We start from the raw sequence: 23,746 nt of genomic DNA on the forward strand, positions 1-23,746 counted from the left end.
CAACAATTCTGTTTTGCAGTGTTAGTCAGTGACTGGCTGCTCCTATATGGGATTAGAACGATGCCACCTTATCCCGTAGTCCAGCCAATCACGCGATTCACATTCGTATATACGCAGCTAATCAACGTCGCTGACAGGCTATGACAGCGTCCTTATGTGCCGACAATGGTGTTATAGCGAGCAAAGTGGCTGATGATGAGGTGAAGCCACGTTAATGACAACGTGTACAACCATTGGAGATGTGACCAGGACAGACGGAGCAACTGAGGGAAAAAGTGTGGACTTTATACCAGTTTTTAAATTGTGTTGATCGGCCGCGTAAAACCTGAGCTATGATAAAATATCTGCAATGTTTGGTTTTCTTCCTGAATAGTATTGTTGTTTATAACAACGATAGTATTCAGTATTTATTGCAACAAACTTTGTTGTTTGCAAAACTCAGTAACTTTTTTGAAGAAGTAACTATATAATTAATTGCCCAACATTGGTCATTATATCCTGTATGTTGCAGACAGAGTTACAGACTCTCTCCCAGACCACAGACTCATAATACAAGTCAGAGCTTTATAAAAATAGAAAAAATAAAGTTGTGTTTTCAAAATTGGAGTTCAAGTTATTTTTACTTCCAATAGTGTTAACATGCTACAGGTCATGAACAAGGTTGTTTTTAATTTTCATTGTAAGTGGGCTAAAGCAGTTAATTAACAGTAGTCTAACATAAATGTAAATGCTGTAATTTGATTACTTTAATAAACCGTGTAACTTGGATGGATAAGATGCTGGCGTGACCACAGTGCACACGTCTGCTGTTGCTCACAGAGGTCCAAGGGACGCTCAGGGAGTTTGTGTGTTCGCTCAGACACGTGAAACATTAGAGGGAACATTGGCGGTGACTGGCAGGGAAAAGGGGAATGATAAGACTTACTGTAAATATAATTATGTATGTATTGAAAAAGGAACAACTAAAATGTTCCAGCTGAAAAAATGAAATCAGTTTCAGTTTATGAGCTCTGTTTGTTTTCTTTACAATTCCAACCTTTTATTTTGAAATGAGCTGAGTTGATGTCCAGGTCTTCCCTGCTTGTCCTGATACACATAAACATGAGTATCCTTGCAGGTCAGATCTCATCAGTCACACCTGGTAGTGCAGCTCTCCTCTAGATTGTAGTGTTTGTTAAACTAGGATGATTTTAGGAGCCTGGACCGCAGATCTAGGGGAAGATATGACTTGGAAAGACTAAACCAACCTATTAGAGGTGTTTGCACTAACATAGATAAATACTCAGATTTACACCTTTAGTGTCTCACAAAGGGTTGAAAAGTGAATGTGCACAGAGAGGTTGGTGGTGAGACGGGCACTTCCAGCACTGTAGATGTGATCCAGCTCAGTGTTCATGGAAATAATCCGGGGAGCAGGATTCCTTGATGAATGTCACATCTTCTTAAAGTTATAATCCACAGGGAAAACTGTGAAACTGTCGATCTGATATCTACTCAACCAATCAGGTGTTTACATGCCCTTCACTGATCTCCAGCCCCACCTTATTATCAGTTTCTCTCTCTTTTACATCTGAATAATCTTCACTTCACATTTCAGTCAGTTCAGATTTCATTAGCACGTTCACTTTAGCATAATCCATTTTAATCCAAACACCTTTCTCTTTAAACTCTGTTTGTCAGTCACAGTATATCCAGTACAATCCTCTTTTTCACTGCGTCACACACATTCAGAGATCAGAGTGTCCTGTGTGTGCTCTCATTCAGTCACACTCACTCTCATATGGCTGAAGTCTGTTTGTACACAGGCTGTCAGCTGGCCTGAGTTCGGCCTGTCTCTAAAATCATTATTTTATTACTTTTATTCTGATTCATCAAAGCCAAACTCAAACATATTTATATTTACTGATTATGTTCTCATCAGTAATTAACAGTCAGTACATTCAGATATGAATCATAATTCAGTGTTTAACATATTATCACAGATGGACTGCACAGGAGATCTCCTTTATGAAGAAACTGTGAAAGTTTGTCCAACAGTGGGAAACATTTCAGAGAACATCTCAGAGAATATCTGTGAAGCAGAAACTAAACATAATAATAGAAGAAAAGCCAAATAATGATCCAAATCCTGCTCTGAGACTATCAGACAGTAAAGGCTTCCAAAGACTGCTCACCTCTCAGACTTATTTAAAGATGCTGGTGCTGTCCACAGATCAGCTGACCTGCTGGGTCTCCATGATCAGCTTTGTTTCTTGGAGATAAAGGCTGAAGCCTTTAGAGCTTCAGTTCTCCAGAGCAGCAGGATGTCTGAGGTCCGCAGAAACACAAAAACACAGCAGCTAAAAATAGTTGTTCAAAGAAAACGAGGTGGGAGCTGCTGATTCCTGAGCTTTGATACTGGATTAGCTTCAGTAGTTATTCCAATCACTGCTGTAGGAGCTGCATTTAGTCACAGCTGACTGTCTTCTTTGAACAATCACAATGACTACTGTTGTAAAAAACAAGCACACAAAGAACCAATGAGAGTGTAGAACATGATAAAGAGCTCCTGTGATGGTGGCAAAGAAATGAGCAGCAGACGGCCGTCTACATGTTGTAGTGGTTTACAGTCACCAGGGGGCGCCGTCACGGCCACGCAGTCAGTGGGCTGCTCTGCTTGTGCTGTTGTTGGTGAAGCTGAAGTGAAAGCGAATGTTAAAACAATGAAAAGTGTCCACTGCAGCCTCCATCTGAGCTTGTCATGTTCTTCTTCTTTGATCCTTCGTGTTTGTGCTGAACACTGCTGTCGCTCTCTTCCCTGTTCCCGCCCACTTTCTAACCAATCAGCATTGGAGCGTGCACAGCGTCGTCCACACTGAGCTTTGTTGTGAGCACATGGACTCGTCTGCAGAACATTTGTATGGGCTCAAAATGTGGTCATAAATATTTTGTAATTGTAAATCAGGATTTGTATGTGTAAAAAAGATTTGTGTGTGTGTGTAAAAAAGATTTGTGTGTGTGTAAAAAAAAGATTTGTGTGTGGACTTAGCCAAAAAAAAACCCTGCAAGTTACAAGTACGAATTTTGCCCCTATTTTTCTTCCTTTCATCTGATTGGTCAATGTCATGTCAATCACAAATGTAACTATCCAATCAGAGAACAGATGGGTTTGGCTGTCAGAGGGGCACTTTTTTGACCTGACGTTCCCGTCACAAGTGTCTTCTAAGTGAAGCTACCAGGTTCAGGTCCAGCTCTGTTTATCTGGAGCTGCAGTAAATGATCCGTCCTCACAAAGCAACACAGACACCAGATATGCAAACACAGCATCATACAACACAACCAAGAGATCCAAAGAATTATCTCTGCATTTCTGTGGCTGATGCTGCTGGAACGAAGCTGTTTGAAACCTTGTTGTTCTGCACTTTGGGACCTGAAGAGGAACCTGAACCTCTGTGCAGAGGGTTCAACTCTGAGGATTCCTGTTCAGTTTTGTTATTTCACACGGCAAAACTTGACAACTTTATGATAAATGTACGACTTCAATGTGAAAAATTCATTTTTTTCTCTTGTTTGTTTGAAGCTGCTTCCTGTTGGCTTCAGCTGTTTGGAGTTTCCATTTTCTAAACTTCTACATTCTGAACCTTCTTCAGCTCTGAACAGATGATGAAACACTGAATGATTTCAAGCTCACACTTTGTCTAATAAACTTACATCTTTCATTTTTTATTCAGATTGAAGGACTGTGGTTTGTCAGAGATCAGCTGTGATTATCTGGCAGCAGCGCTGAAGTCCAACCCCTCGTATCCCAGAGTGCTGGACCTGAGTGGAACCTACAACAACCTGCAGGATTCAGGAGTGAAGCAGCTGTGTGTTCTTCTGGAGAATCCACGATGTCGATTTGAAACTCTGAGGTCAGTCACATGTTTTAGTTGTGCTGAGATGAATATGATGTGAAAGTTGTGCTGACACTGTGGATCAGTAGGCCCACACACCTCTATACAGGAAGTCTGGTTCTACTCTTTGTAGAACTTCTGATCCCTGATCCTCTGAGTCTGACTCAGTAAATAATGAATTATCTTCACTTTACATTTCAGTCAGTTCAGATTTCATTAGCACGTTCACTTTAGCATAATCCATTTTAATCCAAACACCTTTCTCTTTAAACTCTGTTTGTCAGTCACAGTATATCCAGTACAATCCTCTTTTTCACTGCGTCACACACATTCAGAGATCAGAGTGTCCTGTGTGTGCTCTCATTCACTCACACTCACTCTCATATGGCTGAAGTCTGTTTGTACACAGGCTGTCAGCTGGCCTGAGTTCGGCCTGTCTCTAAAATCATTATTTTATTACTTTTATTCTGATTCATCAAAGCCAAACTCAAACATATTTATATTTACTGATTATGTTCTCATCAATAATTAACAGTCAGTACATTCAGATATGAATCATAATTCTGTGCATAACTTCTGTGTCTGGGCACTCCTCTGGATATTCTTACACCAGAGAAGAGCTTCTTAACTACAGGACTACTACACCTGTGGATTTTCTTCCAATATTTGTCGCATCTGCGGCAGATTTACTGCAGACTCTGACCAGGAAAGTGAGACGTCGAAAGAGAGGTAAGCGAGCCGGCGCACTCGTGCGTCTGAGGAGACGTGGACTGCGAACTGCTCTTCCTGGGATCTTCCTTTCCAATGTACGCTCACTCAGGAATAAGATAGACGAACTGGCCCTGATGAGAAGCATGAACAGAGACTTTGCCTCCTCCTGTGTCTTATGTTTTACGGAGTCGTGGCTCAGTGAGAACATCCCGGACAGCACGCTAAAGCTGGAGGGCTTTCATCTGCTGCGCGCGGACCGGCAGGCCTCTCTCTCTGGTAAGACCAAAGGTGGAGGTGTCTGCTTCTACATTAATAGAGGCTGGTGCACAGACGTAACAGTGATTGCTCAGCACTGCTCTTCCTCTCTGGAATACCTTTTTATTCACTGCAAACCATTTTATTCTCCGCGGGAGTTTGCTTCATTCATCCTGGCCGCTGTTTACATCCCACCAGACGCGGATGCGCAGGCAGCTCAGTGCGCACTCGCAGAGCAGATTCTCCACACGGAGCGGACATACCCGGACTCTCTCATCATTGCTCTTGGGGACTTTAACAAAGCCAATCTGAGCCATGAGCTTCCGAAATACAAGCAGTATATTAAATGCCCGACCAGAGAGGAGAGGACATTAGACCACTGTTACAGCACGATCAGCGGGGCCTATCGCGCGGTGCCCCGCGCTTCACTCGGACTTTCTGACCACGTCATGATCCACCTAATCCCCGCGTACAGACAGAGGCTGAAGCTCTCCAAACCTGTCGTGAGGACTAAAAAACTGTGGAGCAACGAGGCTGTGGAGGAGCTTCGCACGTGTTTGGAGACCACAGACTGGGACACAATGAAGGCTGCTTCTAACAGCTTGGACGAGTTTACGGACACTGTCACCTCCTATATCCACTTCTGTGAGGACAGCATTGTGCCATCACGCACCAGGGTGAGTTATAACAATGACAAACCCTGGTTTACCCCTAAACTCAAAAAGCTGTGGCTGGAAAAGAGTAAGGCGTTCAGAAGCGGAGACAGGGACTGCTACAGAGAGGCCAAGTACAGGTTCACTAAAGAAGTGGACATTGCTAAACATCAGCACTCTGAGAAGATGCAGCAGCAGATCTCAGAGAATGACTCGGCCTCTGTGTGGAAAGGTTTTAGGAATATCACCAACTACAAGCCTAAAACCCCCCACTCCACTGACGACTTGCTCTTAGCCAACACCCTCAACGACTTCTACTGCCGTTTTGACGAGCCATCAGGCAGCCTTCACACCTCCAACGGCCCCAACAATAGAAGCACTTTGGACACTAATTCCCCCACCTCTCCCCCCTCCATAGAGCCATCACCACCTTCAAACACTTCACCTACAACACCCCCCTCCCCTCACCCCACACAAAAGAGGATTTCACACCACCTCCTCCCACCACAACTCTTCATATTCATGAAGCAGATGTGAGGAAGCAGTTTAAGAGTCTGAATGCTCGAAAAGCTCCTGACCCAGACGGCGTGTCTCCTGCCACCCTCAGACACTGTGCAAACGAGCTGGCCCCAGTGTTTTCTGGCATTTTCAACTCCTCACTGCAGGCATGTCATGTGCCTGCCTGCTTCAAGTCCTCTACCATAATCCCTGTCCCCAAGAAACCTAGGATCACTGGACTAAATGACTACAGACCCGTGGCTCTGACATCTGTGGTCATGAAGTCATTTGAGCGCCTGGTTCTCTCCCATCTCAGGACCCTCACGGCCCCCCTCCTGGATCCCCTGCAGTTTGCATACAGAGCCAACAGGTCTGTAGACGACGCCATCAACATGGCCCTACACTTCATCCTGCAGCATCTGGACTCCCCAGGAACCTACGCCAGGATCCTGTTTGTGGACTTCAGCTCTGCCTTCAACACAATCCTTCCAGACCATCTCCGAGGCAAGCTTTCCCAGATGAATGTGCCTGATCCCATCTGCCGGTGGATCACTGACTTCCTGACGGACAGGAAGCAGCATGTGAGGCTGGGAAAGAATGTCTCGGACTCCCGGACCATCAGCACCGGCTCCCCTCAGGGCTGTGTTCTTTCTCCTCTGCTCTTCTCCCTGTACACCAACTGCTGCACCTCCACCCTCCAGTCTGTCAAGCTAATCAAGTTTGCAGATGACACCACCGTCATTGGACTCATCTCTGACGGGGATGAGTCTGCCTACAGGAGGGAGGTTGAACGTCTGGTGTCCTGGTGCAGCCACAACAACCTGGTGCTGAATGCCCAGAAGACAGTGGAGATTATTGTGGACTTCAGGAAGCACACAGCTCCACTCCCCCCCATCATCCTGTCTGACACCCCCATCACCTCTGTGGACTCATTCCGCTTCCTGGGTACCACCATCACCCAGGACCTGAAGTGGGAACCCACCATCACCTCCGTCATCAAGAAAGCCCAGCAGAGGATGTACTTCCTGAGGCAGCTGAAGAAATTCAACCTGCCAACATGGACGATGATGCAGTTCTACACTGCAATCATCGAGTCCATCCTCACCTCCTCCATCACCGTGTGGTACGCTGGAGCCACTATCAGGGACAAACAGAGACTGCAGCGTGTTGTGCGCTCTGCTGAGAAGGTGATTGGCTGCAGACTCCCATCTCTGCAGGACCTGTACACCTCCAGGACACTGCGGCGTGCAGCTCGGATCTCAGCTGACCCTTCTCACCCTGGACACAGTCTGTTTGACCTGCTCCCCTCAGGCAGGAGGCTCCGGTTCATTCGCACCAGAACCTCTCGCCATAAGAACAGTTTCTTCCCCTCTGCTGTTGGACTCATGAACAATAACCATATGACTGTCCCCGCCACTAACACATGACCCTACGCTGTGTTCACTGCATCATTCCATGTTTGGCACTGATCACCACCTGCACTCATGTATATATCATGTATATATCTATGTACTTAGCACTTTTAATTCTTATTCTTATTTTTATATTTTTTATGACAGCATGTTTGCACTGAAGCACCGCAGCAATTTCCTAATGTTGTAAACCTGCTCAACATTTGGCAATAAACCCTTTCTGATTCTTTCTGATTATGATTATGATTCAGTGTTTAACATATTATCACAGATAAGATAAGATAAGATAACCTTTATTAGTCCCACACGTGGGAAATTTGTTTTGTCACAGCAGGAAGTGGACAGTGCAAAAGTTATGAGGCAGATGGACTGCACAGGAGATCTCCTTTATGAAGAAACTGTGAAAGTTTGTCCAACAGTGGGAAACATTTCAGAGAACATCTCAGAGAATATCTGTGAAGCAGAAACTAAACATAATAATAGAAGAAAAGCCAAATAATGATCCAAATCCTGCTCTGAGACTATCAGACAGTAAAGGCTTCCAAAGACTGCTCACCTCTCAGACTTACTTAAAGATGCTGGTGCTGTCCACAGATCAGCTGACCTGCTGGGTCTCCATGATCAGCTTTGTTTCTTGGAGATAAAGGCTGAAGCCTTTAGAGCTTCAGTTCTCCAGAGCAGCAGGATGTCTGAGGTCCGCAGAAACACAAAAACACAGCAGCTAAAAATAGTTGTTCAAAGAAAACGAGGTGGGAGCTGCTGATTCCTGAGCTTTGATACTGGATTAGCTTCAGTAGTTATTCCAATCACTGCTGTAGGAGCTACATTTAGTCACAGCTGACTGTCTTCTTTGAACAATCACAATGACTACTGTTGTAAAAAACAAGCACACAAAGAACCAATGAGAGTGTAGAACATGATAAAGAGCTCCTGTGATGGTGGCAAAGAAATGAGCAGCAGACGGCCGTCTACATGTTGTAGTGGTTTACAGTCACCAGGGGGCGCCGTCACGGCCACGCAGTCAGTGGGCTGCTCTGCTTGTGCTGTTGTTGGTGAAGCTGAAGTGAAAGCGAATGTTAAAACAATGAAAAGTGTCCACTGCAGCCTCCATCTGAGCTTGTCATGTTCTTCTTCTTTGATCCTTCGTGTTTGTGCTGAACACTGCTGTCGCTCTCTTCCCTGTTCCCGCCCACTTTCTAACCAATCAGCATTGGAGCGTGCACAGCGTCGTCCACACTGAGCTTTGTTGTGAGCGCATGGACTCGTCTGCAGAACATTTGTATGGGCTCAAAATGTGGTCATAAATATTTTGTACTTGTAAATCAGGATTTGTATGTGTAAAAAGAATTTGTGTGTGCGTGAAAAAGATTTGTGTGTGCGTGAAAAAAACTTTGTATGTGTAAAAAAGATTTGTGTGTGTGTAAAAAAGATTTGTGTGTGTGTGTAAAAAAGATTTGTGTGTGTGTGTAAAAAAGATTTGTGTGTGTGTAAAAAGAATTTGTGTGTGCGTGAAAAAAAACTTTGTATGTGTAAAAAAGATTTATGTGTGTGTAAAAAAGATTTGTGTGTATGTGTAAAAAGAATTTGTGTGTGCGTGAAAAAAATTTGTATGTGTAAAAAAGATTTGTGTGTGTGTAAAAAAAGATTTGTGTGTGTGTAAAAAGAATTTGTGTGTGCGTGAAAAAAATTTGTATGTGTAAAAAAGATTTGTGTGTGGACTTAGCCAAAAAAAACCCCTGCAAGTTACAAGTACGAATTTTGACCCTATTTTTCTTCCTTTCATCTGATTGGTCAATGTCATGTCAATCACAAATGTAACTATCCAATCAGAGAACAGATGGGTTTGTCTGTCGGAGGGGCACTTTTTTGACCTGACGTTCCCGTCACAAGTGTCTTCTAAGTGAAGCTACCAGGTTCAGGTCCAGCTCTGTTTATCTGGAGCTGCAGTAAATGATCCGTCCTCACAAAGCAACACAGACACCAGATATGCAAACACAGCATCATACAACACAACCAAGAGATCCAAAGAATTATCTCTGCATTTCTGTGGCTGATGCTGCTGGAACGAAGCTGTTTGAAACCTTGTTGTTCTGCACTTTGGGACCTGAAGAGGAACCTGAACCTCTGTGCAGAGGGTTCAACTCTGAGGATTCCTGTTCAGTTTTGTTATTTCACACGGCAAAACTTGACAACTTTATGATAAATGTACGACTTCAATGTGAAAAATTCATTTTTTTCTCTTGTTTGTTTGAAGCTGCTTCCTGTTGGCTTCAGCTGTTTGGAGTTTCCATTTTCTAAACTTCTACATTCTGAACCTTCTTCAGCTCTGAACAGATGATGAAACACTGAATGATTTCAAGCTCACACTTTGTCTAATAAACTTACATCTTTCATTTTTTATTCAGATTGAAGGACTGTGGTTTGTCAGAGATCAGCTGTGATTATCTGGCAGCAGCGCTGAAGTCCAACCCCTCGTATCCCAGAGTGCTGGACCTGAGTGGAACCTACAACAACCTGCAGGATTCAGGAGTGAAGCAGCTGTGTGTTCTTCTGGAGAATCCACGATGTCGATTTGAAACTCTGAGGTCAGTCACATGTTTTAGTTGTGCTGAGATGAATATGATGTGAAAGTTGTGCTGACACTGTGGATCAGTAGGCCCACACACCTCTATACAGGAAGTCTGGTTCTACTCTTTGTAGAACTTCTGATCCCTGATCCTCTGAGTCTGACTCAGTAGATAATGCAGAGTTCTGAGCTGATGTGGGTGAGAGGACTCAGGCAGCCTGACAGAGTTGATGTCCAGGTCTTCCCTGCTTGTCCTGATACACATAAACATGAGTATCCTTGCAGGTCAGATCTCATCAGTCACACCTGTTAGTGCAGCTCTCCTCTAGATTGTAGTGCTTGTAAAACTAGGATGATTTTAGGAGCCTGGACCGCAGATCTAAGGGAAGATATGACTTGGAAAGACTAAACCAACCTATTAGAGGTGTTTGCACTAACATAGATAAATACTCAGATTTACACCTTTAGTGTCTCACAAAGGGTTGAAAAGTGAATGTGCACAGAGAGGTTGGTGGTGAGACGGGCACTTCCAGCACTGTAGATGTGATCCAGCTCAGTGTTCGTGGAAATAATCTGGAGAGCAGGATTCCTTGATGAATGTCACATCTTCTTAAAGTTATAATCCACAGGGAAAACTGTGAAACTGTCGATCTGATATCTACTCAACCAATCAGGTGTTTACATGCCCTTCACTGATCTCCAGCCCCACCTTATTATCAGTTTCTCTCTCTTTTACATCTGAATTATCTTCACTTCACATTTCAGTCAGTTCAGATTTCATTAGCACGTTCACTTTAGCATAATCCATTTTAATCCAAACACCTTTCTCTTTAAACTCTGTTTGTCAGTCACAGTATATCCAGTACAATCCTCTTTTTCACTGCGTCACACACATTCAGAGATCAGAGTGTCCTGTGTGTGCTCTCATTCACTCACACTCACTCTCATATGGCTGAAGTCTGTTTGTACACAGGCTAATCTGGGACTCTCCACCATTTGACCCTAGAAATAAAGAAGCTTCTTGGATGAGAGGTGAAAGGCGAAACGTCTTCAAAAAACTTAAAGAAGTCCAGATGCCTTTTTTTCTAAGCTCTTTAGATGACTGCGATCCTTCACAAACTCCTCATCAGTGGGACTCTCAGAGCTACCAGCCCTTTGCTACAATCACAAAGCTCTTCATTGAAATCAATGATATCAAAGCTGGAATCAAGCTATAGCCATATACAGTGGTAAAGACTTCTTATCTCGAAATAATATACTGAAGTGGCAATGCAGAAATTGAAAATAGGCGGACGTGCTACCTATGCTATTAGTAGAATGGACATTGGCCTGCTGGCTAAGGAAGGCCCTGTCTCACATAGAGGTGAGAGAGGCCCCCCTCGAAGCCCCCTCTTTTATCGGGGCTTACTTAGGGTCATATCGGGGACCCCACAGTTGGAAGTCTTTTTTTTTTTTCTTTGACCAAATAAAGCTTATTTCTGTAGCTGTTGTTTTATACAGCTTTAATGTTAATATTAATGTTTGCTTATGTATGTTTAGGGAGTGGTCTGATGGTACATGTCGTTGTTACATTAATAATATTCAAATAGGAAGGGTATGCTTAAAGATAAGGTAAAAATCATATCATATAATGTAAATGGCCTGTCGAATCCAATTAAACGTAATAAAATTTTAACTAAAATGAAGAAAGAACAAGTACAAATAGTGTATCTACAGGAAACCCATCTAGACTGTAAGGAGCATGAAAAACTGAAAAGAATGGGTTATACAACAGTTTCTCCTCTTCCTATAAAACTGGACGAAGGAGAGGAGTGGCTATCCTGTTATCAAGCAAATTACTCTTTGAAAAAATATCTGAGATAAGTGATAAAGAGGGACGTTATATGTTGGTAAGGGGAAACATTGAGGGGAACCCAGTCACGTTGTTAAATATATATGCACCCCCTGGAAGCGATATTTATTTCTTTAAGAAAATTATAGATGTGATGGTAACAGAGACAGTAGGTTTCCTAATTTGCGGAGGAGATTTAAATATACATCTACAACCAAAGCTAGATATTTCCAATAGAAAAGCACAGAATACTAAAACATTAATTAAGAATATAAATACATTGATGAAGGAGGTGGGACTAATTGATATATGGAGAGACTTGCATCCCTACCAAAGGGATTATACTTATTTTTCCTCACCGCACTCGTTATACACAAGAATAGTGTGCTGGCATTAGGCATTTTCTGTTCTGCAGCAGTTTGCCCTCTTGTGGTTGTTTTTGTGTATTTTTTTTACTCTGTAAGATCTAGCCAGAGGCAGTTTCACCTCCGTTAATCTGTTGCCATCCATGCCTTCACAAGTTGATAAACGGCATCATCTGTGAGTAATATTGTTTGTTATCACTGAGACAACTTGTGTGCATTATTATTTGTTGTGAAGGCGTGATATAGTTTGTAGTTAGAATTTAATTTGAATATGTATATAACCTAAGCTAGTAAGGTTAAGCTAGCTCACTTGCCATGTGGTTTCTTTAACGTTTTGATCATGAGTGTGATTTCATTTGATGTTTTATTCGGGCACTCACTAAGCAGATAAATATTGCGTTCATATTTTTGAATATGTGTTTGTTATACTGTATGTTGATGCAACATTTTTATTGGTTTATTTCTGGTTTTGTCAACAGTTTCACACTTTTTCCTTATTAAATCATCCAACTCAACACATTGGCCTGTTCCCTGGATTTTGATTAGGAGAGTGTTTAGCTGTCTGTATAGCTGAGTCTACGTTCACGAGGACAACGCTTAGTGAGGACAGAACAAATAGATTATTTCATAACTTTTGGGAAAAATAAAGATAAAATAAGCACTTGTGCAATTGGAACAATAGAGTTAAGCGATCATGCACCAGTATACCTGTCTGTTGATTTAAACGTGCAACCAAAACTCAATAATTGGAAATTAAATTCAAGCTTACTGAATGATCCTCACTTTAAAGGACAAATTAAGAAAGAGATTCACTTCTATATGGAAACTAATGACAATGGTGAGGTGTCTCGTCCTATACTGTGGGATGCCTTAAAAGCTGTCCTGAGAGGGAAAATTATAGCAATATCCTCTTATAAGAAAAAGATGAGAAATAAGAAATTAGAAGAGCTACAAAATAAGAATTAGAGAAAAGGCATGAAAGAAAAACATCTCAGGATATATTGGAGGAAATTAGGAAAACAAGAAATGAAATAAATGATTTGACCACATATGAGATTTAAAAAAAATTAATGTTTCTTAAACAAAGGTATTATGAGGGAGGATCAAAAGCAAAGAATGTATTAGCCTGGAAACTAAAAAAGAAAATAGCAGATAATACAGTTCACAAAATTAAACATCCAGTGACAAAACTAATAAAAAATAAACCAATAGAAGTTCAGAGTGCATTTGAAACATTTTATAAGACTCTGTATGCTAATAACACAGAGTAGTATAGTTGAAATTAACAGTTTTTTAGATTCTCTTGATTTACCAGTACTGAATGAAGAACAGAATAAAACTTTGATTGAAGATATAACAGAAAAGGAACTAAGAATAGCAATAAGTAAAGTTAAAATAAATAAATCTCCAGGATCAGATGGATATACGGCAGAATGGTACAAGGAGCTAAAAGAAGAATTAATACCAGTGATGCTTCTAACAATGAATTGGATCCTAAAGAAGGCTCAAGTACCTTCTAGCTGCAAAGAAGCAATTATCTCTGCCATCCCAAAAGAAAACAAGGATAAATTAGAATGTGCGTCATATAGACCAATATCTGTTCTTAATACAGATTACAAGCTGTTTACATCTATCATGGCTCGACGATTAGAAAAGTTCTTACCTAATCTAATTCATAATGATCAAACAGGTTTTATTCGAGAGCGCCAAATACAAGATAATGTACGACGGACATTACAAATTATTAATCATATTCAAAAGAATAAAATAGAAGCAATGGTAATCAGTATCGATGCAGAAAAATCATTCGATTCAGTTAATTGGAACTTTCTTTACCGAGTCTTGCATACATTTGGCTTTCACGAATATATAATTAAGACAATACAGGCACTTTATGATAACCCTACGGCAAGGATTAAAATTAATGGCTACCTATCAAATAGTATTAAGCAGCAAAGAGGAACAAGGCAGGGCTGTGCGTGCTCACCATTATTATTTGCGTTATATCTGGAACCATTGGCTCAATATATAAGACAAAATAAAGAAGTAGAAGGTATTAATATCCATGAAAAGGAGCATAAATTAGCCTGCTATGCAGATGATATTTTAATATTTTTGGGTCAACCATCAAACTCTTTACCTAAATTAATGCAATCATTTGAATACTTTGGTCGACTATCTGGATATAGGGTTAATATGAGTGAAACACAATTGCTTAAGTACAACTATATTCCATCAGAAGAAATTAAAAATAAGTATCAATTAGCATGGCAAACAGAGTACTTTTTAAATATCTAGGAGTCATAATACCTAAGGATCTTACAGAACTATTAGAACGAAATTATTTACCAATACAAAAAAAATTAAGGAACATATAGCGAGATGGAATCTAATTCCATATTTAAGTTTTTATTCGAGAATAGACTCAATTAAAATTAATATTCTTCCTAAATTATTATATTTATTTCAAACATTACCAATAGAAATTAACCAGAAACAGTTTAATGAATGGGATAAAATTTTGTCAAGATACATATGGCAAGGAAAAAGGCCCCGAATTAGATTTAAAACCCTACAACTTAACAAAGGAAAAGGGGGTGGGGCTTACCTTCTCTTAGGGAATATTATTGGGCAGCACAATTAAGGCCTATGATATGCTGATGTAATCCTTCATATGACGCTCAATGGAAAGTTATTGAGGAGAGTCTGACCTCCATCCCCATATAAGCTATTATAGCAGACAGAAGCTTGCAAAATTTAATAAAAACTATTGAAAATCCATGGATCAAGTTGACTTTTAAAATTTGGGAAACAGTAATAAAAGAATATAAACTAGAAGAGGATATAGCAGTTCTTAAGTGGTGTGCATATGACACACATTTTGCTCCAAATAAATTGGACACCAGATTCAAAGATTGGACATATAAAGGATTAACAGCTTTATGTATGGTAATGGAGGAAGGCAGACTAATTAGTTTTTGCTTTTGCATTAGATTTTGACTTTGTTAACTACTAGAAGACTAGAGGAAAAATTAGTTACATTAATGGAAACAAAAACACACTCCCTATATTTATTTATTTATTTTTCTTTCCTTTTTCTTTTTCCTTATGTATTTTTTATTTATGTTGTTTCCTGTTTTGCTTCTTTTTCTTTTCTTCTTCTTCTTTCATTCTTATTGTATGGATATTTTAGTTGTTTAAATATAGAAAAAAAAAATATATGTACTGAAAGATAGCTGAAGTTGATGGTATTGTATAGTGATTCTAAAATGTCAATAAAAAAAAAGAAGCTGGAATCCAATGAGTCCAAGTCTTCTGCTGATTCAGCATCACATTCATCTTTGCTCCTTGTTCTGCATCCCCACCATGGACTTCATTCCTTTCCAAGCCAGCCTTGAGTGTCCTTTATTCAGCTCATCCTCTGCTTTACTTTTACACCTGATTTTAGCTGCTTTTCTTCTCTCCCTCATAACAAGACAGCTTCTTCTGCCTGAGAACATGTTGGAGTGATTTACTAATCCAGGGCTGATTTTTGGGAAAAATACTTCCTGTTTTCAAAGTAATCCCCATTTTTCCCAGAATGAAATGTAAGTAGAAATAAATAGAATAGAATTAGAATAGAATTCAACTTTATTGTCATTGCACATGCACAGGTACAGGGCAACGAAATGCAGTTTGCATCCATCCAGAAGTGCTTTAGTGATATAGGTATATTACAATATATATTAGCAATAGTATAGATATGTAAGTATATTACAGAAATGGGTCTATTATGGTATGTTATAATGTACACGGTATGAAGTATGTTGTGAATATTCTATAACTAAGTATGTACAGGCTGTAGTGAGTAAAAGCTATGTACAGGCTATGAACAGGATATAAATATGAAAAACTATACAGAATATGAAATAAATAACTTTACAGAAATTTGAGATATACAGCTATAAAGTGATCTAAGTGAGAACATGAGCCTTTAAAAAGGCTCTTCTGAGGCTGCTGCCAGTGGTCAAAGCCTCCAACAAAGCTCTGTAAGTACATATGTGATCATAGCTTTAGCTTTTAAATGTTTATTCTAGTTAACACAGATCAGGTGGAACAACTCAAATAACATATCAAAAATATTAAGTGGTCATCGGTACTCAGTTTGTTCAATACTGAATACAATGGAGCACAAATTGTCCACGTTTCTGAAATATTTCTGGGTGTAACTGTCACCAAAGTGCAATTTAGACCTGGCCTGTGGTTGTTATCTAAGTGATAATCATCAATTCTACTAAAACAAATACAAAATAAAGACATTTGACACATTCTGTTGATATCAAAAGCACACTGAACAATTCAGTGTTGTTTTACTGCTGTTCTCTCTTCACTTCTTCTCCTCTGATTCTCTCCACATGTTGCTCTGCATCAGTGCTCAGTTTCCTGACAAAACAAGATGAAATATTGCTAAATATAATAGTATCTCATTACACTTCAACATAAGTGTTTTATTTTTGTAATTGTTTATCTGTTATTTTTCAGACTGAGTCACTGTGACCTGTCAGAGAGAAGCTGTGAAGCTCTGGCCTCAGGTCTCAGCTCTCAGACCTCTAATCTGAGACAGCTGGACCTGAGTAACAGTAACCTGAAGGATTCAGGCGTGAAGCTTCTGTCTGAAGGACTGAAGAGTCCACGCTGTACACTGGAAACTCTCAGGTGAGATCAAGCATTTTTCTTTCATCAACTGACAGAATTAGCAGATTAATAATAAGGCAGCCCTCTAATAAGAGGAGAAGTGGAGGTGTTTTGAAGGGCAACGTACTCTTATGTTAACAAGACAGGAAGTAGTTCCTGGGAACTGCTTCCTTTGTTATTGTCTAAGTAGAAACATGATGGTGAAACAGTGATGAGTTTTCAGAACACACAACACAACAATGCTGTTGCGAGCTGAAAGCAGACTTCTCACAGATTCTGAGGCTGCAGGTTTCATCACTGTCCAACCAAAATTCACTGAACCAGCAGTAAATGAACGTCCAAAACGACGCTTCATGTTTAAAAAACAGATGATCAGGGGGATTTGTGTTTACATCTTTTTTGTGTGATCTGTTCACTTGCTGTTTCAGCTGTTTGGTGGTTGTTGAGATGGTTTTGTGAACTTTTAGCTGAGATTCTGACGTTTCTGTAGATACCACACATGTCTAATTACTTTGTACAGCATGAATGGCCATAACGAGGTTTTTAACAGTTTTATTCAGTGTTTTCATAAAAGCCTTATTTCTATCCATTTACTGCTATTAGGAAGAACACGTGAGGTTTAAGACCTGGACCAGTTTGAAACCTTTTGTCCTCCACAATGGAAAATGGGTGGAAATAAAAGTGGGTCTCACTTTAGCCAGCTCCTAATTTTATCAGTTCTGCTCTCAGCGTCTCCTGTATATCTCCTGTATAAATGTTGCACTCAGCTTTGTGGTCTCCAATATCACTGAAATGCAGCCAGATGCTGCTCATTTTGCCTTTTCACTCTTTCCTGACACGCTTGCATTTCAATACAGCTCCCATTTCTCTGTGTACTGGTCTCTACCACTACCCTTGCTGTCTATGGGACATTTCCGTCCTCTTTCACATAATGGTATGATCCCAGTCTGTCTCTTAAAGTGTTTGGCCACATGGTTTGCTCATCAGAATAACATCTCAGCCGTGCTCACATTGATTATCAGCAAGCCTGAAAATTCATCAATATTTGACATATGAAATTATCTCAAGGGCTGGATTTGGCCCACGGGCCATATGTTTGACACCCCTGGTTTACACAGTTTGGTATTCAATGTACAAGTGAGCTAGCTCTCAGCTAACTAGCAGACAAGCTAACTGCTGGGACTGCGTCTTTCTAACAAGAGCGTCAGACACTCAGACTGGTTTCCTTTGTGGATGATGATGTGTTCTCACACTGGTCCTTCATGCTGATGCTGCCATCCACCCACTGCTCCTGGATTCCTCATCATCATCTCCATCAGCCCTCACAATACTCCACCTTCATCAGCTTCATGTTCAGCAGCCTGGATGGACAGTAATTCTTTCCATGGGTTATGGTGGGACATTGAGAGCTGAAGTCAAACAGCAGTGAGAATGAAAGACTGATTCATTTCTATTTAGTCTTGTGCTGTGCAGCTTTGTTCAGAGCATTAAGGCCCAGCAAAGATTACTGAGGTCATAGAGTCCTGATGAAACCTGTGTGCTTATAGAAACTGAGACCAGATGAACCAGAATAGAAGGACATTAAAATGAAGTGTCAGCTACACAAAGGCAAAGCTATTCAGTTGTTGCTGTGAGTTATTTAAATGGAGGATGGAGTCAGACTTTAAGCTGCTGGACTCAGTCACTATATCCTGTTGTCCTCATAGAACCTGGACACACAGACTCACCTGTGACACAGTGACACACAGTGTGGGCTACACACACATTAGAAAGTGGATCAGTCACACTTGTGCAATCATTTGTTGTGCTGGGAAACCATGAACACTTTGAATCACATTAATGGCTTTGTTACAGCAACATTCAATCATGAGTTCAAAAGCAGTGCATTGTGTACTTATTTTAATAGTACTGCAGTATGAGAAGTGCAACATTCAGTGTGCAGAAACAGATCAGGTGCTTTCTAACAGCAGTGTTCCCTTTAACACAGCAGCAGTTCAAATATTTCTGTCAGTCTGAGCTGAAACATGAATCTAATCAAATATCAAATCAAAGTTCTTTGCCTCTGCCAGGACGTTAACATTTGATCTAGTTTTTTACAAAGTTCCCTCAGCGTCCAGAGCCACCAACATACCTTTGATCAACAGCAAGTGAACATTTATAAATGTGTGTTTGCAGAACAGGAAGCAGCAGAACTATTGTTCTGTTATCAGGCAGCAGCACAAACGCTCATCAGCTCATTTACTGTGCAGGACTTTGAGTGTGTGAAGTGTGTGTTTGTGCTGGATTTCCTTTGGAGAATCTCAGTCAGAAACCAGACAAAGAAAAACTCTTTCAACAGTCCAGGTTGAGTTGACAACATGAACTGCATTTATCTTCCTCTGACTGACATGTTCTTCCTCCTCTGCACCGAGCCAGCTGCTAAGACTCACAAGCTCATTGACATTTTCTGATGATAAAGAAACTCTCTTCTTCTGCACAATATGAGCAGCAACAGAGAAGAAGCTTTCACAGGTACAGATGTTGCAGCTGTGGCCAAGTACATGTGCTGCATGTTGGAGCAGCACTCTAATGGACAGGCCTCTGTACTGATGGTGGGCTCTGCTCTGTATCCACCACACTGTTCTCAGCTGAGTCTTCCTCCTGTTCACAATCACACTCTGATCAAGCATGTTCACGTTGTAACGCCGTGGCTTTCGTAGTCTCTCCTTTTTCTACAGCTCATGTGTTCTTCTTGTGATGCTGCGTCTTGAGGCTCATACATGCCGTCATTTGTTGATCCTAAGAACGTTCCTCAGACCGACTTCTTCAACAACAGATAACTTTAGTTGTATCAACACTGCCTCCTGGAACAGTTTAAAATGAACATGTCAAAGATCTGTACCTGTCTCCATGTTTCTGTCCCCGCCCCTTTCTTTCTGTCCTGGGTCATGTGAGCGCTGCAGTAGTATTAGGCCCACCCTCAATGCTCCCATTGGCTGAGATGCATAATGACGCCCATTTCAAGCCAGCACTGATCAACATCCCTCCTGTGACCCATGGCTTTTATATTCAGAGCCAGTGAGCACTTTCACAATAATCATGATTTTAAAAACTGTGATTAAAATAATTGCTGACGTTAATCAGTTAATGAGTTAACGAGATTATAACAGGTTAAGTTGCCCTAATAATTAGACTTTGGTGACAAACTGATGTGATCTCCATGTTTCCTTTGTTGGACTGTGGGCGAGTGTCAGAACTGAATGTACTGAGTAACATGTAGAGTTTAAACATGTGTCAGTTCCAGTTTTAGAGCTCTAAAGTGCAGCTATCATGTTAGGAATATGTTAGGAATAGACAGGAACACTGAGCACACTGAGGTCAAATCTTTATTTTACCACTCGCTGCATTCTTGATGTTCATGAATTCAGCAGCTTCATGATTGTCTGCAGCATTAATCTCATATTTCCATTAAAGTGTTGAATTTGACTGTTTGATGTTCTTTATGATCTCTGGCACCAGTTCATCTGTAGGCTGAGCTCAGTCCATCCAGTTAGTGAAATGATGTTTAAAGGTCTCCTTGTTCTGTGAGTGTGCACAGATCCTGAAGCAGAAAGCCTGGGTTACAGAGAAATGATCATCACTGTGATGATGCTCATCATCTCTGACTGGGATTTGAGGTTTTGTCAAAGCAGCAAAGAAAGCCTGGCTATGTTGGACTGGGTGTGGCAGCAGCTCCCAGTTTGAGTTCAGGAGACAGACACCCTCTCTACTTTGAAGATCAGCTTCAAACTTTCCTTTTTGATAAAGCTTATAGTTCGAGCTGGATCAGGTGACCCTGAACCATCCCTTAGTTATGCTGCTATAGGCTCAGGCTGTTGGTGGACTTCCCATAATGCTCTGCTTTCTTCTCCCCTCTTTTCACTCCTGATGCTTTTATATGTCACTACTGCATGTCCTTAACTTTTGTCTCTCTGTTTTGTTCTTGTCTCTCTGAGCTCATCTCTTCTCTTTCCCCTCACCCTGCAACCAGTCATGGTAGATGCTCCTCCTGGAGCCTGTTTTCACTGGGAGGATCTTTGTGTCAAAGGGAGTTCTTCTTCCCACCATCACCAAGTGCTGCTCACAGTGGAGGCGGTCACCTTACACTGTTAAACAGCTTCAGATGACTGTTGTTGTCTGTTGGGTATTGTCACTTATAAATAAAGTTACATTGAATGGATGTAAATGGATAGATGTTATTGTGACAAAGAGAAAACAACTGTTGACAGATAGATTGTTGTTTTGTGTGTTTGCAGTCTGTCAGGATGTCTGATCACAGAGGAAGGCTGTACTTCTCTGGCCTCAGCTCTGAGCTCCAACCCCTCCCATCTGAGAGAGCTGGACCTGAGCTACAATCATCCAGGTGACTCAGGAATGAAGCTGCTGTCGGCTGGACTGAAGGATCCAGGCTGGAGACTGGACACTCTCAGGTATGGAGAGAAAATCTGATAGAGGAGGAAGAGCTGGAAACATTTCCCGTGTCTTTCACTCACTTCCTGTTTGTTTCCTGCAGATGATACATGAACAATCACACATGCAGGAATATTTTCAGGGTCAGACACACTAGTCTAGCTGGATAGTTCATGGATATTTATGTAGGGGTCTCCAAGGAGTCTGTTTGCAGGAACATTTAGGTCACAGGTGTACCTGATATAGATACCAGTGTACCTAATAAAGTGTCAGCTAACATTTGGAAATGGAAGCTTAAATAATGACAAACTGTACATTCACAGCTGAATTCACAATAAATTTGTTCTGAAGTGCACATTTTTCTGTTATTGTTCTCAAACAACAGAATGAGAATGAAATATTGATTCTAACAGGGCCCATAAACAGCATTAGCTTAGCAGCATTAGCTTATCAGAGTTTCTATCATGGTCACAGAAATCTTTAGCAGAGAAAAGTGGCCTACTTAGCAATAGCTGCTCAAGTTGTATAAAGAAAGGGAAAACAGTATTAGCATTAGCTGCTAATGGCAGCTTACTTAGCATAAACTGTTCACATCTTTATAATGCAAGGGAAAGGAGTCACTCATGGAAGCCTATTTAGCATTAACGTCTCACATCATTATAACACAAGAGAAAAGGGTATTAGCGTTAGCTACTAATGCTTATTCACCTCAAATTAGCTTTAGCTGCTAATGGTAGCCTACTTAGCATTAACTCCTCACTAATATAATGCTAATTCACATCAAATTAGCATTAGCTGCTCATATTGTTATAAGGAAAGAGAAAACGGTATTAGCATTAGCTACTAATAATTATTCAGCCCTAATTAGAATAAGCCTCTAAAAGCAGCCTACTTAGCATTAACTCCTCACATCGTTGTTACCCAACGGAAAAGAGTATTAGTATTAGCTACTATCATTTTTAATAAGTAAGAGAAAACAGTGTTAGCATTATTGAATAATGCTAATTCACACTAAATTAGAATTAGCTATTTACAAGAGCGTACTTAGAATTAGCCGCTCACATTGTTAAAAAGTAAGGGAAAACAGTATTAGTATTAGCACATAATGCTAATTCACGTCAAAGTAGCATTAGTTAATAATGGCAGCCTACTTAGCATTAACTGCTCACTAATATAATGCTAATTCACATCAAACTAGAATTAGCTGCTCACATTGTTAAAAGGGAAAACAATATTAGCATTAGCTGCTAATAATTATTCACCTAATTAGAGTTAGCCCCTAATGGAAGCCTAGTTAGCATTAACTCCTGACATAGTTATAATGCAGGGGAAAAGGGTTACCATTATCAGATAATGCTAATTTACATCAAATTAACAATTGTTAATAATGGTAGACTTCGTATCATTAGCTGCTGTCGTTCTTACAAAGCAAAGGAAAACAATATGAGCATCAGCTGCTAATGCTTTTTCATCTAAAATTAGCATTAGCCACTAATGGCAGCCTACTTAGCATTAACTCCTCACTAATATAATGCTAATTCACGTCAAATTAGCATTAGCTGCTAGCATCAGCCTACCTAGCACTAGTTGTTCACATTGTTAAAAGGGAAGAGAAAACGATATTAGCATTAGCTACTAATAATTATTCACCCCTAATTAGAATTAGCCGCTAATGGCAGTATACTTAGCATTAACTCCTCACATTGTTATAATGTAAGGGAAAAGAATTAGCATTATCTAATAATGTTGACCTTGGCCCACTGGAAAAGTTCAGAACTAAAGATTTAGGAGTGTTTCTCGATAGCTCTTTCTCATTTGAGAAACAAATGAATTCTGTTATTAAAACCAGCTGTAAGGTTTATATTGTTGATTGATGCTTAGAAATATTTACTCATATATGCTTAGAGTTGTATAATTGATTGCATGATGATAGAGGTTTGATCCTGAGTAGTCTGTAAAGACTTTGTGTGCCTTCCAGAGTGCTCTGGCATGCACACACCACTTGGGGCCGTGAGAGAGGTCGTACCCTCTCTTACTGATTTATGGTGTAGGACAGGGGTCTCAAACTCAATTTAGCTGGGGGCCGCTGCAGGCAGAGTCTGGGTGAGGCTGGGCCGCATTAGGTTTTCCACAAGAAAGGCATGGTTAAAAAATTCCAATCTTCTCAAATCTCTTTATTTTTATTTTTTAACACAAAATATGAAAAATAAATAAACAAATTAAGAATTAATAAGAAAATAAATCAATCTGTAATACATAAATAAAATAATAATAAGATATTTTTAGTCAGTGAACTTGTGTGTTTCTTTCAGTCTTCTATATCTGCAGTATTTAGATTGAAATGTCTGTATTAACAGTTCTATAACCTTCTTCTGAACATGAATGGAACACTGTAGAAAATGAACTGTTCTTCTGAACATGGCTTCTCTTGCCTACTCCTTGCTGCTAGAGACCTGGCAGCGTTTCCTCTCGCATAGCCGA

General features: G+C 40.4%; 1 protein-coding gene across 4 annotated transcripts in view; it reads left to right on the plus strand.

Moving 5' to 3' along the window:
- Positions 1–23,746, plus strand: part of LOC113011595 (NACHT, LRR and PYD domains-containing protein 3-like) — a 604,422-nt gene that overhangs the window by 510,336 nt on the left and 70,340 nt on the right. For 2 of the 4 annotated variants that reach the window (XM_080296957.1, XM_080296955.1), the window contains exons 7-8: positions 3,711–3,890; positions 4,486–6,028. The exons of the other annotated variants lie outside the window; for them this stretch is intronic. In XM_080296957.1, the coding sequence (XP_080153083.1) occupies positions 3,711–3,890; positions 4,486–6,028 (1,723 nt within the window). Of the gene's footprint in view, positions 1–3,710; positions 3,891–4,485; positions 6,029–23,746 lie in introns of those variants that run through there. 4 annotated transcript variants of the gene reach the window in all.

Source organism: Astatotilapia calliptera, chromosome 3 (genome assembly GCF_964374335.1).
Source record: "Astatotilapia calliptera chromosome 3, fAstCal68.1, whole genome shotgun sequence".
Taxonomy (NCBI): domain Eukaryota; kingdom Metazoa; phylum Chordata; class Actinopteri; order Cichliformes; family Cichlidae; genus Astatotilapia; species Astatotilapia calliptera.